Source organism: Panthera tigris, chromosome B2 (genome assembly GCF_018350195.1).
Source record: "Panthera tigris isolate Pti1 chromosome B2, P.tigris_Pti1_mat1.1, whole genome shotgun sequence".
Lineage (NCBI taxonomy): Eukaryota > Metazoa > Chordata > Mammalia > Carnivora > Felidae > Panthera > Panthera tigris.
The window spans coordinates 5,353,050-5,366,684 of record NC_056664.1 but is presented as its reverse complement, the minus strand read 5'-3'; the positions used below and the strand labels follow the sequence as shown (position 1 = coordinate 5,366,684).

The window sequence follows — 13,635 nt, the reverse complement described above, 5'->3', positions numbered from 1 at the left end:
ATGTTAAAGTATACCGATACTATGAATTATTAAGATAGCTAGTTAGTATATGTACTGGTAAGATAGGATAAAAAATACATATTTTACTTTAAATATTTGGGGTTTTTTTTAGTATAAGTTGAATTTTACACACACACACACACACACACACACACACACACACGAATGAGAAAGAGATAATGCACCAAGCCTACATGAACTATGCACGTCTTTGCCCAAGGACGCTCGCAGAAGCGTTACTTACTATCTAGACCCCTGCCTGTTTATTAGTCGTTTCACAAAGTGACTTAATACCTATTTCATAGAGTATGAAAATTACATTTTTACTCAAGGGAACCACATGGCCAGTTCTAATTCATTATGAAATGGTCTCAGTTAAGGAGAAAGAAGCAAGTTACCAAAATAGGGGAAAAAATACAGAGTTAAGATAGTGACTCCGTAGCAAGTGAGATATAACCACTGCAAAAGAAAATTTGGCAAGTGTAAATAGTACCGAAGTCACCAGCCGAATGTGCCTCCGAATAAGAGCCATGAAAATCAACCTGAAAAAGAAAGAGAACACCCAATGTGTGTGTATGTATACATCACAAACTGTAGCCCAAACCCCTACCCCACAGCCAAACCAGTAGTGGGAAGGTGACTGTCTGTCTAACCGAATGAAATGCTAAGGGTACATATGGATGGACTCAATTTTCAAAACCATGTTTCATTTTATTATTTTACTTTACATTAACAAATATCTATTATATTAAAATACTTATTTTATTTGTTCAAAACTATATTAGCCGCTGAGTTGTATACCTGTTGTCTGGTAGTAAATAAAGCTATTGCAAATGTTTGCGCCTCAGAGGATATATACACAATCTTGACTGAGTCCAAACATAAGCTTCTCACAGAATGGTACTAATGTCAACTGGTGACCAGAAGGGACTTCCAGAAATAAGTCACCAGGTAAGATCGTCATTTTCAGTTTGGGGAATGGCGTTTTCATACAGAACATTCAAAAAGATGGGCAAAATGGATGAAGGGGAGGGGGGAAGGAGGTACAGGCTTCCACTTAAACGGATAAATCACGGAAATAAAAGGTACAGCATTGGGACACAGTGATGGTAGTATAGTGGCGTTGTGTGGTGACAGATGGCAGTGACACTTGTGAGCTCGGCATAATGGACCGAGACGTCCAATTGCTATGTTGTACACCTGAAATTAATGTAACAGCCTATCGACTACACAAAAAAATTTAATTTAAAAAGGTAAAGAAAATTTAATAAAAGAAAAAACACGCGGAACCATTACTTTCAAATAGAACTAAGTGGCAGGTCTTCACATCCTTATTAATACACAACATGAATAAAACATGAAATTTCCCCAATATTGTTTGTGACTAAACAGAACATCACATTTATCGCCGTTTTCAGTGCACATTAGTGAATGGCTAATGCCTGTGTGATGAACGTATACGCAGCAGGAAGATTAAGAGGCATAAATCGTAATGGATGGAAATCTAACAAATCCTGCTTTGGGCAAGAAATCTTGCTTCCAAACAATAGCCAAATTATGGAAAGAGCCCAAATGTTCCTCAACTGATGAACGGATAAAGAAGATGTGGTTTATATACACAATGGAATACTACTCGGCAAAGAGGAAGAATGAAATCCTGCCATTTGCAACAACGTGGATGGAACTGGAGGGCGTTAGGCTAAATGAAATGAGTCAGAGAAAGACAGGTATCACATGATTTCACTCATATGTGGATTTTGAGAAACTTAACAGATGATCACAGGGGAATGGAAGGAAAAATGAGATAAAAACAGAGGGAGGCAAACCATAAGAGACTCTTAAATACAGAGAACAAACTGAGGGGGTGGGGTGCAGGGGAAAGGGGAAAATGGGTGATGGGCATTGAGGAGGGCACTTGTTGGGATGAGCACTGGGTGTCGTATGTAAGAGATGAACCACTGGGTTTTACTCCTGAAGCCAAGACTACACTGTATGTTAACCCGCTTGAGAATAAATAATAAATAATAAATTATTCTTAAAATAAATGACATGACCTCTGAATAATCTCAAGTTCTCCTCTCCTCTAAAAGGGTGAGTTTTTAATCCTGGGTGGGAAACACTCCCATAGCATCATTAACCCAAAGACAGGTACTCACGGCTGCCATTGTCCTGAGGAACCCTTGCTGGATCCCCAAGCTGTGCCAGCTGACATCAGCCACCATGTGAGAGGTGATTCCCAACAAGAACGCCACCAATTTCTCTGTGTCCTGCCAAAGAAGCGAATTAGAGTCCTAGGTGTTTGGGTTTGTCTATACAAATCCTATTAACAGTTTTAATAAGTATGATTTTCATTACTGAGACTTAAACACTAAAATTAGAGGCAGGTACATTGTAGTTTCCAGTTACAAAAACCACAAAGGACTCTTCAAAATATTTTACGGATTTCAGATTAATTACCCTTGGAGCAAAACAGTGAAGTGACATAGCCCAAACATTTTTAAGTGGTTTATTCAGATATTAACTAGCCACATGCTATGTTTGGCATTGAAGGTATGCAGGGGTGGGGGTGGGGGGCAGCCCTCCCAGAGCCTGGCGTGGGGACGGGGGACAAACGGAGTAGATGCAGACATAAGCAAGGGACTCGGCGGGTCTAGAAGAGAATTTCTTCTTGGCTTGAGGGCCGTGCCTACCTTATCCCAAGGAAGAGGATAGTTCTCTCGGATGTAATGAACGCTCGCATTCAGAAATGGGGTCCAGTGAGTGCTCTCAGACACATCATGGAATTGCCCTGATGAGACAAAGTTGTCAGGAGTCTTTCTTTAAAAGCTGGAGATTCCCAAATCTGCCACCACTGCTGCCCGCTACAACCCTCCTCCTCCTCCCCTCCGAGTCTCTTAGTTTCTTCTGTTGATGTTCAGGGGAAGCCTCTAGAACAGAAGAGCCAGCACAAAGAGAGAGAGAAAGGAGCCTGAACTGGCTCACAGCATCTTGAAATCACCTGGGCTGCCATGGAAGCTGGAAGGGTTTCCAATTCTGCGCTCTAAAGGGAAGGAGAGGAGGGGGCGCCTGGGTGGCTCAGTTGGTTAAGCATCCTACTCTTGATTTCAGCTCGGGTCATGATTGCTCGGTTTGTGAGATCGAGCCCCACATCAGGCTCTGCACTGACAGGATGGAGCCCGCTTGGGATTCTCTCTCCCTTTCTCTCTGCCCCTCCCTCAAAACAAAATAATTTTAAAAAAATAAGAAAGGGAAGGAGAGAAGGGGTGTGTGGTTTGAGGGGAGGTGCAGTGGGAGGGGGGCGTATAGGTGTGTGTGGGGTGTATATGTGCATGTGTGCAATCTCCATCCATCACAGTCCACCCCACCAGCACAAAAGACAACAGTAGATATACTCCAAAGGCTTTCAAGCATTTTAATTTACAACAATTGTTTTATAACGGCACCGGCCCCAAGCATCAGCTGAGTGTCTTAATTCCCTTTATTTCCACAGCGGGGATAAGAAAGACGGGACCAGACATCTACTCGAAAACTCCCAAAGCCACACATTCTTCCTGGGGTGTCCAATGTCACGAGGGGCAACTGAAGCCAAAACTCCAGAGTTTAGGTCCCTCAGTTCAAGTATTTTCACTGTCGCTAAAGTAAAAACAGCCTGACCAGTTTTCGATCATTGGTTTTTGTGGAAATGATTTTCAGAGACATTGCAACTAAGAAATTTGATTTGTGCTAATGGTTTTCCTAGAGATAAAACTTATAATTCCTATTTTACAGAACTCAGTACAAATCCAAAATTAAGTATAGAGGTAACCATTTTTGACAAACCTCCCCTTAACCAAATTGTCTTTTGTTCCCCTCTGGAATCTGACCAGAAGCAAAAGAAAGCCCGCCCAGGGCCTGGGGGTGGGGGTGGGGGTGGGGGTGGGGGGGTGGCAGCCAGCAGGTAACTGTCCCCACAGCCAAGCTGTGTTACAGGAGTCGGCAGGGTTCCTTCCATTCCTGGCTAGGATGGTCCTCATTGTTGTAGTTACAGGATTTGTTCAGTACTAGGTAAAGTGATGCAACGGGAGTGTAAAAACAAAGCTGTTTCTTTGGCAGCTGAGCATTTGAGAACATTTGCTTTCGAAAGATGCCATAAAAGTGAACCCCTAAACACGAAAGAGACAGGTGCTGTGGAAGTAGGTATGTGTGAGATCAAGGGGAAATCTGGAAAATTTCATAAAAGTCTAAGTAAGAGGAGTCTGCATCCAATTCCTCATAATTGGTACATATTTTATTATTTTTTTATTTTTTGAGAGAGACACAGAGTGCAAGCAGGGGAAGGGCAGAAAGAGAGGGAGACACAGAATCCGAAGCGGGCTCCAGGCTCTGAGCTGTCAGGGCAGAGCCCGACTCGGGGCTCAAACCCATGAACCATGAGATCATGACCTGAGCTGAAGTCATGCTTAACTGACCCAGGCACCCATATTTTATAATTCTAAGCGACCTCACTGATGAATTGGTCTGTGCTGTTTGGGGGAGGGCATCTACCACTGTGGGAAAAATGGAAAATTCAGGAGAGTGGGGTCCCCTTTTATACTCTTCTCAAAGCCTGCAGTACTGTGTGTTTAATTGGTCTCTTAAAATGGCACATAGTTAAGCAAGTTTTCTCAAATTTAATTGACAAAAAAAAAAATCTTTTTACTTCTTTTTTATGGAAGAGATCAAGGAACTGTTAAATTATCGAGACATTATAGCTCCCTGAACACAGTGTTGGGAAGGGCTAAAGAGGAAATAGGTTTAAAAAAAAAAAAAAAGCTGTAACAAGCAGGCAAAACAGTAACAAGATTAAGAAAGGATAGTTAACAGACTAAGAAGGAAACGGAAGAAAAAAAAGAAAAACCCAACCTTCCAAACGTGAGAAATACAAAAGCTTAGTTATCTGGGGTCATGACTACAGGTGTGGCACTAAACATTCCACTGACCCTACGAGCGTCACTGTATTCAACCAAACATTGGGATAATGGCTACGACTCCAAGATTCCAAAAATGGTTTACGTGATGACCAGCGTACTGGATGTCTTCCATTTGTCCCTCAGATCCACGGTCACCCTTCTCTGCCCCACCCTGTGCCCCTAGGACCTGTTCAACTGGTCTCGTTGCCCTCCAGCTTTGCTTGGGTTGGGTTTGGCCAATGGGGAGAGCACAGAGGAGATCAAAGAGAAGGGAGAGAGAGACAGATGGGGGTATTCATTTTCCCAGCTCCCCTGCTGTGGGGTCACAGGGACTGGCTGTGTCCCCAGCTGAAGGTCTGGCCCCAGCAAGTGGTCCCCCATGCAGCAGCCTGTCCACTAACTGCCCCCTCCCTGCACTATCCTCCCCAGTTCTCTTATATTGTGCCCCTGTCTTTGTAAATGGTCACCTTATAAAACACCCCAAATCACTCCACTGGGGAGCACCTTCCATGACTACTGGGGACTCCGAATGACACACCCATGAGCCCAATTTGCTGATAACACCACCTCAGGTCTGCAGAACACTTGACAAAATAATATGCACTAACACCAACAAAAATCCAGTAAAGAGGCAAGCAGGCATTTTTACTACGTTACAGGTGTGGAAACAGACTCAACACGGCCAAGAGTTTTTGAAAGTCACATGCTAACAGAACAAGAACCCAGACCCTTCAATCTCTTTCAAAATGTTTTCTCTTCCGCCACAAAGCAGTAAAGTAAGGGCGCACAGGATCGTGAAAATTCTCAGAATTTCCGTGCTCGAGTAGGTAAGGTTTGGTTACGCAGAAAATGCAGCTAACGCGAACCAACAATAGTGGAAAATATAATGTGTCGTGTGTTTTAAATCCTAGCCATTCCTACCGCTCAAGTGAAGGTGACATCGTGTGGTCTGTAACACTCCACCTTACCTCTTTCGCAGATGCTGGGGTAAAACGCATCAGGAAACACGGCTCCCGCCTGATACGCGTCCTGGTGTTCAAGCAACAGCTGGGGAGCAGGAAAACGGAGAGATGAGGGGCAAGGGGCAGCAGCCTGGGACAGGCCCACCAACAACAGGAGGATGGAGGGCAGGCATACGTGATAATAAAAACTCACGCGTAATCCAAGACAACGCCCTCCAATGGAGAACCTTGTCCTAGCAAACACAGGCGGATCAAGGAGTAGCAAAAATCACTTATTTGCTCCGTTCACCCAACAGAGCGGGATTTCCCCCAGGCTAATTCGCCAACTGCTTTGTAGAAGGATTTTCAATAATCCGGTGAAAAATCAGTGAAAGAGAGGAATACAGACATACATACGTGTACATAAAATACGCACATACACACAATATACGCACATATACATTTACACAGTTGACCCTTGAACACAGATTGACTGTGCAGATCCACTTATACGCAGATTCTTCTCACTAAATGTAGTACTCTAAGTGTATTTTCTTTAATGTATTTTCTCATCAATGGTTCTTTACCTTGCTTTATTAGAAGAATACGGTATATAATACATATTATACAAAGTAAGTGTTAATTGACTCATCAGTAAGGCTTCTGGTCAACAGGAGGCTATTAGTAGTTAAGTTTTTGGGGCGTCAAAGTTATATTTGGATATTCAACTGCCTGGGGGATTGCCCCCACCCCGCCCCCACAGTCCCTGTGTTGTTCAAGGGTCGACTACGTACACACAAGTTTATAGCCGCTACCTGTGCTTTAGAGTAAGATTATGTCTTTTGCGCTTGGGGGGGTAGGGGTCTTCCTTGGGTGACTGGCTCACTCCATTCCATTCTGACCCCCTTCAGGGGGCCCCAGAGGTCTCTAGAGGCTAGAAAGCAAAGACTACATTTCCCAGACTCCATGGTGGAGCCTCCTCTCCCCCTCTGCTTCTTCAGCTAGCAGGAAAGTGCCTGGTTTTGCAGCAGAGGTCGGAGGGACCCAGGTGTTCACAGGTAGAGTACAGAGCACCTATTTTGCTAGTAATGAACATGGCTGAGGTGACAAGGTCCTGGAGCCAACAGTCCAGATGGCGGCTTCCTACTCTCCAGACTGTGTAGGAGGCAGTTGGATCTGGATCTAGCAACTGGGGCCGTGGCTGTTTGACTAGGCACAGGTGACCCTAGCAGGCCAGTTCCGGGTGTCGTTCTGGGAGCCCTTCCTGGATGCTCAGCCCAGAACCTGCTCTTCGAGCGCTCACACGTCGTCAGCACGGAGTTCCCCAATCCTGGGCATTGAGCCCCTCTCAGCAGAAGCTAGCCAGAGGGGTTTCTGTGATCTGCAGATGAACTCTGATGGCCAAAATGGGCAAAGTAAAAGCTTGGCAACCTAAACTTCTTAATTTCTCCGTAAGGACTTACTAATTCCCACTGCCACCACGATGTTTGGCTCAGAGATGCACGTTTGATGAAAGCTAGCTCAGTTAGAGCCCTCACCGAGACTCCTCATCTCGAGCCATGGGGAAGACACCCTCTTCCCTTCAGGGATTTTCAGCTTGAAGGCTGAGTTCTGGATGGCCCGTGTCCCCCACGGGGAGAGAGACCGCCACTTGACCTGTGGGTGGAGCTCTGCTCCAGGGCTGTAAGTTATGTGGGCCCCTAAAGTCTCCTTGTTCTCTAAAGGTAGCTCGGGTTGGACTTTTGTCACTGCAAAATAATAGTTACCTTCATTGAATATTTACCTTGTCAGCCACTGTCCTAGTTACTTCACATGATAAAGACTCTAGGTGAGGGAGAGCCCGTTACTTAACATTAAAACAGAATTCTGAAGTAAGTTTTGAAAAGTAAATGTGTCAGCAAAATAGGACACTGCCGGCGGGGTGGGGGGAAATGTGGGGGACGATGCGTCCTTCAGACGTAAAAATGTATTTTTAAGCTACAGAAATAAAAGTAGTAGGATCCTGGAGTCGAAAGAGATCAAAGAGAGTCAAGAAACAGACTCAAGCATACACAACATACAGTGAAGAGGAAAGGGGGGGAGTAACCAACAAATGGTGTCGTCGCAACCCTGTGGCCGTGAGGGTTCCAGCGTGGCATAACAACAGACAAATACGAGGTGACTTAAAGAGTTAAAGGCAAAACAAGAGGCCACAAAATTAGGACCAAACTTAAGGAAATAATTGCACAACCTCAGAGAGGGAATGATCTTTCTAAGCAAAGCATACAGGCAAAATCCATAAAAGAACAGAACGGGCACTTAAGTACCCCAAAATGTAAGCATTTTGCATGGTAAAAAGCACCAGAAGCAAATTTAAGAGAAAAATAACCACGAGAATCATTTGATACATGATGGGGGCTCATATATTTAATAAGTCATTTTTCCACATCAAGATAAATATCCTAATTGAAAAACAAGAAGATATAAATGATTCACATAAGTACTAGAAATAGTTGATGAGCCCTTGAAAGTATATTTAACCTCATTCTTAATTCACTAAAATGCCAATTAAATCTCTAACAAAATACCATTTTCCACCTACCAAACTAGCAAAAATGGAAAAAAAAAAAAAAAAAAAAAACAGCCTCCAAAAGTGAATGTTTCCAAACCTGAAGATACCTATCAAGAAATTTCAATGAAATACATGAGCAATTAAGGATATTAATCCTTCCTATAGGTCTTTCCTGTTTAGTTTTGTCTTGTTTCTGGGCCAAACGGACTCCACTAGCAGTGCCACGGCTGAAGGGGTTTGCCAGACATGGTTAGGAAACTGGCCACAAACAAGGGGCCTGAGCACGTAAGAACACGTATCAAGAGTGACAAAGGCCAGGCTTCTCACTGTTGGAGAAAGGAGTCACAGATAAGACATAAGAAGGCTAGAATGAATCCTGTGATGATGGATCATAACTGGAGATATTTTTGGGTGAACTCATGGTTTTAAATAAATAGGCAGATAAATAGACACCAAAGCCAACTAGAGGCAGACTCTGGGACAATGGAAGCCTCAACATAAACAATAGTAATGTAATATAAACCATTAAAAAGAAATCCATGAACGTATATGGATATAAGTAAATATACGAATGCAGAAGAAGGAAAGGCTCTACTTTACAGTAGAATGTCGATAAACGTAGAAAGAATAATGGAATCAGATAAACAATTTGGCCACCATCATAATAATTATTTCAGGCAAGAATTATCAATGGATGCTAAAACCGATGGGAAAAACAGGGTATTTACATTACCTTAATATCTCTCCCCATAAAATATTTACTTGCTAGTTAGAAAATACTGGGGCGCCTGGATGGCTCAGTCGGTTGAGCATCCAACTGATGTTGGCTCAGGTCATGATCTCATGGTTCATGGGATTGAGCCCCACATCAGGCTCTGCACTGACGGCGTGGAATCTACCTGGGATATTCTCATTCTTTCTTTCTTTCTTTCTCTCTCTGCCACATCCTCTCCTCCCCTCTCAAAATGAATAAACCTTTTGAAAAAGTAGAAAATACGTATTAAGTTTCCAGTGTAAAAATGGAAAGACCCCATCTTACCAAAAAATTAACATCACTAAGACTTCTGCTTCCGGGAAGATCGAAGAGATGCACTTTTCTTATTCCCTCTTGCTAAACATAACTAAGAACCCGGGATGTTGTGCACAAAGTGAGACTTAGAAGCCTCTGGAAGGTGGAGGGAAGTATGCAGATGGCTGGGGAAACTCAGGACCTGAAGACGACACCGTGGAGAGTTCTCTTGATTTTCTTTTGGCCTCTTATGTCCCCAACTGGATACCAGAAAAACTAGAAACTCCTATGAGCATAGACTAAACACACAAACGAAAGCCACAACAAAAGCCTGTTGTAACCATGCGACCAGCAAAGAGGCAGACTAGCAAGACAGAAAACTTTTAGACAACAGCCTCTCTACTGCAGCCAAACAACACAGAAAAGACTGTGGCCCCACCTTTACCAGGACTTTCATCTGTGCTGTCCCGTCTCCCATCCCTACCCCTCAGGGTGAGTGGAAACCATGGGGAGATCCTAGACATACAATCCCAACTGGCAGTGACATGGCACCTCACCCCATCCCCACTGGGTGGGACCAGAAAAGGCCCAGGGGAGAGCAGGACGTTCACCACCAAATGACACACACCCCAGCATCTGTAGAGGCCACAGTGAGGAGCAGTATTAGGTACTTCTACCCCTCCCAGCCAGGGAGGCATCAGTGGAGACCCCAGGGGGAACCTTGACCTCTACCCCCAGTTGGCAGTTAGGAGAGTTAGGAGGTGGGTATCCGCTCACTGCAGACCCCTCCCAAAGTGGTGCTGGAAGAAGTCAGCTAAAATAGGTTTCAGGGGGGCTAAAACCTGGGGGCTCAGCCGGTTAAGCGTCTGACTTGGGCTCAGGTCATGATCTCATGATTTATGAGTTCAAGCCGCACACTGGGCTCTGTGCTGACAGCTTGGAGCCTGGAGCCTGTTTCAGATTGTGTGTCTCCCTCTCTCTCTCTGCCCCCATCCCGCACTCGTGCTTTCTCTCTCAAAATAGACATTTAAAGAAAAATTTTAAAAATAGGTTTCAAGTAAGATCCAGAGTCTCATAAACTGATACCCAAATGTCCAGGTTTCAATCAAAGATCACTCATCAAGCCAGGAACCAAGAATCTCAAAAGGCATGAAAAGAGACAACCAATGGAGGCCAACACTGAGATGGCAGAAATGTTATAATTATCTGACAAATATTTTAAAGCAGCCATCATAAAACTACTTCAATCACAAACACACTTGAAACAACCCCCCCCCCAACCACCACCAAAGCAGTCTCAGGAGAGAAATATATGAAGAACAGCCAAATGGAAATCCTAGAAACGAAAAATACAATAGCTGAAATAAAAGTTAATATCACCAGAAACCGTACACTTGACATTGTGAGCCTTCTTTTTTCTAGTTATTTTTTTAAGTTTATTTTTATTTATTTTTTGGAGAGATTGAGCATGCATGAGCAGCGGTGCGGGGGCAGAAAGAGAGAGGGAGACAGAATCCTAAGCAGGCTCCATGCTGTCAGCACAGAGCATGATACAGGGCTCAATCTCACAAACTGTGAAATCATGACCTGAGTGGAAGTTAAGAGTTCTATGCTTAACGAACTGGGCACCTAGGTGCCCCGACATCATGAGCCTTCTGATACAATCCAATGAGAATACAGCATCATCTCCATGTTCTATGATATTTCTGTCAAAAAATAACCTGCAATGGGTCTATCATGGAGAACCATCAGACAAAACCTTATTAAGTTGCATTCTAAAGAGTTATTGGACTTTGCCCTTTCCAGAATATCAAGGTCATTAAAAACAAGGTGGGCCTGAGGAACTGTTGTAGGTCACGTGGTGCTGGATTGGTTCTGGAACCATAAAGATTATTGAGACACAACTGGTGAGATTTGAATGAAACCTGAGGATTGGGTCAAAGTGTTGTTCAGTGTTGATTTCCTGACTGTAATTATTATGCTGTGGTTACTTAGGAGCATCCTTGTTTTCAGGAAATACACAATGATGTGTTAAAGGATAATGGGTATCCCATCAACAACTTACTCTCCAATGGTTCAGGGGGGAAGAAATCAATATGTATAAATAGTGTGGAATTGGATGAAGTCTCTGGACATGAAAGATTCCATTTTCCTGTCCAATGAATGAACTCTTGAACTGGGCCAGAAGCAGCAACTATTTGACAAGCAGTTGCTCATAAAATTTCAACAGGACAGCAAAGTTAATTAATACATAGGAGGACAGTTTTAATTGATAACACCAATAATCAAGAAGATAGTCATCAGAAATTGTTCAACTGGTCAGCACCAAATTAGCAGGGTTTTTCCTTCTCTCCTTTATCTAAATCATGGAATCACCCCTTCCTTTCTTCCTCAAACACTCCTTGGTTTCCCTGAACGAGCAGCACACTTTTCTGGTTATTCTAGAATCTGTACCCTCCCAATTGCAATTCCGAGACCCAAATAAAGACCTTTGTTCCTTTTCAGTTCCACCTCCTTTCCTTGGTTGACAACACAAAGGATAAAAAAAGGAAATATGATAAGTTGTCAACAATTAGGGAAACTGGGTAAAGGGCATAAATGAATTGCCTAATTTTCCAGCTTTTCTATTGGTCTTTAATTACTTCCAAATGAAAAGTTAAAATATAGAACTGGTTGATTGAATGATGGTGCATTATGGATAACAGAAAAATATGTATTTGTTCTCAGTGATTCTGAAGTTCTCTACTGACATGGAAAGACATCACCAATATATTAAATGAAAAATAACAAGGTGCAGTGTGCAGAGCGTAATTTGGTGGGGTGGGGGTTGTGCTAATAAATGAAAGAGATGACACCTAGAATGATATAAAGCCAAGTGTTAATGCAGGTCATCTCAAAATTTTTCTCTATGGTGAGCATCTATCAGTTCTCTCATTGGAAAAGAAAAAACCTCTTCTATGGGCAGGTAGAAGGAAGCAGGACAGAAAGGACAGCAACCAAGCAAATAACTACCGTTGCTATGATTTCATGGTTAAAACACCACATTCTGTATTCTTATAGAACATAAATACATATAATAAGTCCAACCGTAACAGTGTGAAATTAGAGATTATAAGAAAAACTAGGGGGGAAAAAACACATGGAGACCCCACAACATGCTAGTGAACAACCAATGGGTCAATGACAAAATCAAAGAAGAAATTAAAAAATACATATGGAAATATACATAATGGAAACATAATGACTGAAAATCTTTGTGGGGAGCCCCTAGCTGGCTCAGTCAGTGGAGAGTGCCACTCTTGATCTCAGGGTCAATGAGTTCAAGCCCCACATTGGGTATGGAGCCTACTTGAAGAAATCTGGGGCACCTGGGTAGCTCAGTTGGTTGAGCGTCTGACTTCGGCTCAGGTCATGATCTCGCACTCTAAGTTCCAGCCCCGCGTCAGGCTCTGCAGACAGCTCGGAGCCTGGAGCCTGCTTCCGATTCTGTGTCTCCCTCTCTCTCTGCCCCTCCCCTGCTCATGCTTGGTCTCGCTCACTCCCAAAAATGAATAAATATTTTAAAAAAAATTGTTAAAAAGGAAGAAATCTTTGGGGTGCAAAGTTTATAGCAGTTCTAAGTGGGAAGTTTATAGCAGTATAGGCCTACTATAAGAAACAAGAAAAATCTCAAATGAAGCATCAAACCATACCCCTAAACGAACTAGAAAAAGGACAGATAGAGACCAAAGTTAGTAGAAGGAGATAGTAAAGATTAGAACCAAAATAACTGAAAAAATAAATCAATGAAACCAAGAGCTAGTTCTTAGAAAAGATAAAACAGAATTAACAAACCTTTAACCAGACTCATCAACAAAGACAAGTACTCAATGAGTAAAATAAGAAATGAAGGAGAAATAGCCAACACCATAGAAATACAAAGAATTATAAAATACTATGAAAATTATATAACAAATTGGAGAAACTAGAATAGAAAAATTCATAGAAACATAGTCTTCCAAAATTGAGTCAAGAAGAAATAGAAATTTTGAACAGACCAATTATTAGTAACAAAACTAAATCTGTAATCAAAAAACTCCCAAACAAAATTCTAGGACTGGATGGCTTCACAAGTGTACTCTACCAAACATTTAAAGAAGAGTTAATACTTATTCTTCTCAAACTATTCCAAAAAGTAGAAGAGAAAGGTAAATCTCTAAATTCATT

At 42.7% G+C, this 13,635-nt stretch overlaps 1 protein-coding gene across 2 annotated transcripts in view; it reads right to left on the bottom strand.

Annotated features, from left to right (window-relative positions):
- GPLD1 (glycosylphosphatidylinositol specific phospholipase D1) overlaps positions 1-13,635 on the bottom strand; it is a 67,815-nt gene that overhangs the window by 46,739 nt on the left and 7,441 nt on the right. For both annotated transcript variants that reach the window (XM_007074417.3, XM_042985604.1), the window contains exons 4-7: positions 5,897-5,975; positions 2,691-2,788; positions 2,157-2,267; positions 494-542 (exon numbers count right to left, since the gene is read on the bottom strand). In XM_007074417.3, the coding sequence (XP_007074479.2) occupies positions 494-542; positions 2,157-2,267; positions 2,691-2,788; positions 5,897-5,975 (337 nt within the window). The remainder of the gene's footprint in view (positions 1-493; positions 543-2,156; positions 2,268-2,690; positions 2,789-5,896; positions 5,976-13,635) is intronic.